Raw genomic sequence first — 4893 nt, 5'->3', positions numbered from 1 at the left:
GGCTGATACGGCAGCGGGGATCCTGCCTGCCACGGTTCACACTCTTCGGGCTGACCCTGCGCCTGGCACACACACGTCTCTCTCTCTCTGCAGAAATACTACCCGCCGGACTTCGATCCCGCTAAGATCCCAAAGCTCAAACTCCCCAAGGACCGGCAGTATGTGGTGCGGCTCATGGCCCCCTTCAACATGCGGTAAGAGGGGCTGCGCTGCTCGGGAGGAAGCGGCTGGGGAAGAGAAGAGTTTGCTTTGGAATTGTTTCGCCTCGATAGGCGGCAGGGGAGCTGCTGCCAGCAGCCGTCAGAGGTGGCACAGACCAGAAGAAAAGGGATAAGGGAGAGGGAAGAGATACTGTGGGTGATTTTGGGATTCTTTGAAGAGTAGGTACTGAATTTCCAAAGGAGAAAGTAACCATTGCTCAGAACCTGGGCTGACGCAGCCCGAAAATCACTTGGACTTTTCTTGTTCTGTTTGTTCTTTTCTTTTGATGTGTTACAGACTTCTCTTTCTTCTTTTTTAGTTGCAAGACGTGTGGTGAATACATCCCTAAGGGGAAGAAGTTTAACGCCCGTAAGGAGACTGTTCAGAATGAGGTGTACTTGGGACTTCCCATCTTCCGCTTCTACATCAAGTGCACGCGGTGCCTGGCAGAGATCACTTTCAAGGTGAAACATGTTCTGTATTTTCCGCGCTCTCTCGCTTTCTGGGGAGGCTGTGGACGTGACTGGGTGCTGACCCCACGGGGAAGGGGTGTCCCAGCAAAGACTGAGTCTGAGCATGTGCTGTTTGGTGTATCTTCCCTTTTCATGGCTGTTTGTAGTCCTGAAGTGTCTTGCCCTTCCGTGGGCTGCGGCACATCAGCTGGAGCAGAACAAGAGGCCATGGGTGATCGTCTGCCCTGTGATGTTAATGAAATGGGGAAACGTTTGCATGCGGCTCTGGAAGTGGCCACAGGATGGCTGGAGCAGAATTGCCCCAGTACAATGATTTTGTTGTCTTGTTTCTTCCTTAGACAGATCCTGAGAACACAGACTACACCATGGAGCATGGCGCCACTCGCAATTTCCAAGCTGAGAAGCTCCTGGAGGAAGAGGAGAAAAGAATACAGAAGGAGAGGGAAGAGGAAGAGCTCAACAACCCCATGAAGGTAGGAGAACGTGCCCTTCTCTGCGGAAGGCAAACCTCTCTCCTGCCTTGGCTGGCTTCCCCCAGCAAAGGTGACTTCGTAGCCGTTGGTTTAGTTCTTCAAGCTCCCGAGGTATTGCTGTGCTCTGGACAGGCAGGAGACAATTCCCTGCTCTCAGGAGGTTTCCTCCTGTGCTGGAACTTGTGACGGGCTGCAGCTTGCCCCAGTTTTTCCGGTCCTATTAAGACCAAAAAATGAGTATGGTGATGATCCTCTTAGTGCTTCCTGCCCCGTACTGGGTGGGGAGGCGGTGTTGGAGATTGCTGGCAGGCTCTGCTACCTCACATGAGCCCGGCTTCCCTCTGGTCTTCCAGGTCCTGGAGAACCGAACCAAGGACTCCAAGCTGGAGATGGAGGTTCTGGAGAACCTGCAGGAGCTGAAGGAACTCAACCAGCGCCAGGCAAATGTGGACTTCGAGGCAATGCTGAAGCAGTACAAGGAGTACGAGGAGGAGCAGAAGCGCAAGGAGCAAGAGGAGGATGAGCAAGAGATGAAGTGAGTGGGCTGGAAGCATTCACGGGCGTGTGAAATCGGCCACGCTGGCCCTGGCCAGGCAGGGCTGCGTCCTACCCTTTCCTCAGCACCCCGAGAGCGCTTAAGAGAGGGCCCTGCCTGAGGGGCCTGAGTTCACAGGAGTTGTGTGGGTGGGATGTAGCCCTGAGTGGGCTGTGAGGAGATCAGGGGCAGTTTGCCGTGGCAAAGTGTTTAGGGAGGTGGAGGGGTTTTGGTATCACTGGCCCATCTGGTGGGGAGATCTGGGCTGCTGCAGGGGCCTGACTCCCCCTGAGAAGCGTCCTCGAGTGAAGAGAGAGTTTCTGCACCTGGCTGAGGCTGCAGATCTCGGTGCTCTCAACCTTCGGGCACTGCTTGAACATGACTTCTTAAAAAGCACCCGAGAGGGTGGATCCTGTTGCACTGCTGCTGAATTCCAGCTCCCCTTACAGCAAACAGTGCAGGCACGGTGCACGGCCGGCGTCGCTCAGCATGGCAGCGGAAGGGAGCCAGCTCTAACCCTCTGCGCGTGGCCTCTCTCCTTGCAGAGCCATGCTGGAGCAGGCCCAGAACCGGCGGCTGCTGGTAGATTCCGACTCTGACGAAGAGCCTGCGAAATCGCGCACGAAGCCTGTGGCGAAAACTAAACCTACGGACATCTTGCAGGAGGTGAGCGGGGGCAGAGGCTCTTTCACCCACCGCACCTCTTCCCCCCCCCAGACCAACTCCGCTGTCCTGGGCTGCGCGTTGTCTCTTCTTTCCCTGCGATGCTGAAGCCCTAATGCCATTCGCGCATGAGCGGCTTAGAAAGCCTGTGTCCCTGCGCGCTGAGCTGAAAGGAGACAGGGATCAGTTGGTGATTTTAGGCCGTGTCTGCTGACAGGCTGGGAGGGAGCTGCCCCCGTCCTGCCTCAGGACGTTGCTTCCCTTTCAGCTCGAAAAGGAGGGGCTCGGCTATGCCTTGGTCGTACTTCAGGCACGATTTCAGCACTCTGAAAATTACAGCAATGAAACCGCTGCCTGGGACAGCCTCTCCTTTGGTTCTGTTTTGTCCGCGTTGGAGACGTGCGGAACAAAAGGGCTTTCAGTGCCCAGCTTGCAAGGGAGGGATTATCCCCACAGACAGGCCCCTGCACTGCTGCTCTCCGATGTCGATCCGTGTCTGCGGGGACCTCTGTCCGGTTGGATGAATCAAAGCTGCCGTGTCTCTAAGCCGGGCTGGGGTTAATCTGAGCGATGTTCCCTGGCCCGGCACTAATCCTCGTGCCCGGGGGAGTTTGGTTCAGTGGCCGGACCACCTGCAGGCGCACAGTCCCGGCTGGCAGAGGTTGCGCAGCCCTGTGGCATGCATCTGGCTCCTCGTCATCCCGGGGCCAGCGCGTGGCTGTGCAAGGCTGGATTTAACTGTCGCAGGCAGCGGGACGTTTGTTTCCAAGGGCTGTTTTTGCAGCCGTTTAGATCCATATCCCTGTTGTTTGTCTAGCGTGTGCCAGTCGCTGCGGGGGGAGAATATCCCCCCTTGGCTGCTCCGAGCAGCTAGCCTCGCGTCTCTTGTGCTTTGTGCTGCTGTTTTTACCACTCCTCCTTCTCCCCCATCCCTCTGCCTCCCCTCCAAGGCCAGAGCACGCTAACGCCCCTGCTCTACTCTGCAGGACCCTCAGCCCCAGAGTAAGAAGCTGAAGACTGAGAGCTGGGAGCGGAGTGTGGGCAAATTGAACGCCAAGCCCCAGCTGGCCGGGCTGGTCACAGTGAGGAAGCAGAAGCCGGGTCCTGCCCTGGCTAATGGGACAGAGAACCAAGGCACCGCGACCGACACCGGTAACCGCTCACGTGGGGATGGGGTGGCCTGAGCTGGGCCATCAGGGAGGAGTCTGGCGGCACCCAAGCGGCGTTTGGCTCTGTCTTCAGAGCCTGAATGCTCTCAGGTCAAGTCCTTGTTGTGGGACAGATGGGGCCATGACGGTGTAAGAACAGGGTGTAAGAACAGGTCCCTCTTTCCGGGAGATGTCCTGATGGAGGAGAGGTTCCTTCCTGGCCCTGGGCGGTAAGCCAAGGCCTTGGAGACAGACTGTCAGGGCCAGAAGCTTCAAAACAGTATCTCAGCGCGCAGATATGATGCTGGGAACCATCACAACAGCGAGATATGAATGGAAAAGCAAGAAAATTGCTTTGGTTTGGGGCCCGATTATAAAACCTGCCAAACTGTCGGAATTTGGAAGCTTTAACGAAGTGGTGAAAACAAGCAGAAAGGCTTTCCAGCACCTCAGAGTTCACTGCCCCAGGAAGGCAGAGGATTTGGAGAAGGAGCTGATGAATTGATTGGTTCTGGGCTGATTGGTCCTAAGCCTTCGGCTTAGTAAGTCCCTCTGCCCTCAGGGGATCCCTGGGGAAGGACAGCTCTTGTGGTTACCCCATTTTTGATACGCTTTCCCCAGCCACCTGCTCCCGGCTGCTGGCAGGGTCTGTTCAGCCAAATTACGCTGGAAGAGCTGCCCGTCTTTCAGGGACTCTGCTCTGAGCTGGCACGGGGCTCTCTGCCCGTGACGCTGCCTGCGCTTGCAGCTGGCAGGTCGCGTGGTCGAAGCCGAGAGCTGGCTCCTCTCTTCCTTTCCAGTGGCCGAAATCTCCCAGAGGGTTGCGGAGGGAGAAGTGGGTTTTGCAGACCTTGGGCCAACCTTGCCGCTTCCTCCCGTTGCCGCAAGGCGGAAGCGGGAGGCTCCAGCTGAGGGGGTGCGGGGTCTCCTTGTCCGCCTGATTTAACCTTGCTGTCCTCATCGAGATTCAGGCCGGGGGGAGGTGGCATCGCTCGGGCTCTGACTCCGGGTGCCTCGTCTCCAGCTGCGAGCAGCCGGAGCGGCGAGGCAGGCTTGTGTTTTCCGCCCGGCTGGTTGCACCGAGCCGGCGGGGTTTGCCGGCAATGGGGAGGGCCCTACCTGATGGCGTTTGCTCTCTTGCTCGGCTTCCAGGCTCGTTTCCCACAGCAACGGGCACCATGTCCTCTCTCGGCTTGTTGGGGGCGTATTCGGACAGCGAGGACAGCGCGAGTGACTGATGAGTGACCGAGCCAGCCCAAAGCAGGGATCGCAGGCTGTTCCCCCCTCCCAGCAGCTGCTCTCCAGAGCCCCAGCGCAGAGCTGGCGTCACAGCCGTCGGGCCCAGCGGGGTTTCCGGGCCATCTGGAGTCCCAGCGTCTTCACCTGTCCGGCCCGGGGGG

The 4893-nt window shown here is 57.9% G+C and overlaps 1 protein-coding gene across 1 annotated transcript; it reads left to right on the top strand.

Moving 5' to 3' along the window:
• Window positions 1–84: 84 nt before the first annotated feature.
• CCDC94 (coiled-coil domain containing 94) lies at window positions 85–4885 on the top strand (the record flags this gene model as incomplete). Its single annotated transcript, XM_009324974.1, has 7 exons — window positions 85–194; window positions 521–665; window positions 1013–1147; window positions 1501–1682; window positions 2228–2348; window positions 3332–3497; window positions 4646–4885. Coding segments are annotated over 7 exons (945 nt in total), but the record flags the coding sequence as incomplete, so codon positions are not given.
• Window positions 4886–4893: the final 8 nt, after the last annotated feature.

Source organism: Pygoscelis adeliae, unplaced genomic scaffold (assembly GCF_000699105.1).
Source record: "Pygoscelis adeliae isolate BGI_AS28 unplaced genomic scaffold, ASM69910v1 Scaffold916, whole genome shotgun sequence".
In the NCBI taxonomy this organism is placed as follows: Eukaryota; Metazoa; Chordata; class Aves; order Sphenisciformes; family Spheniscidae; genus Pygoscelis; species Pygoscelis adeliae.
Note: the sequence above shows the minus strand (reverse complement) of the source record. Positions and strands in the feature narration are given on the sequence as shown.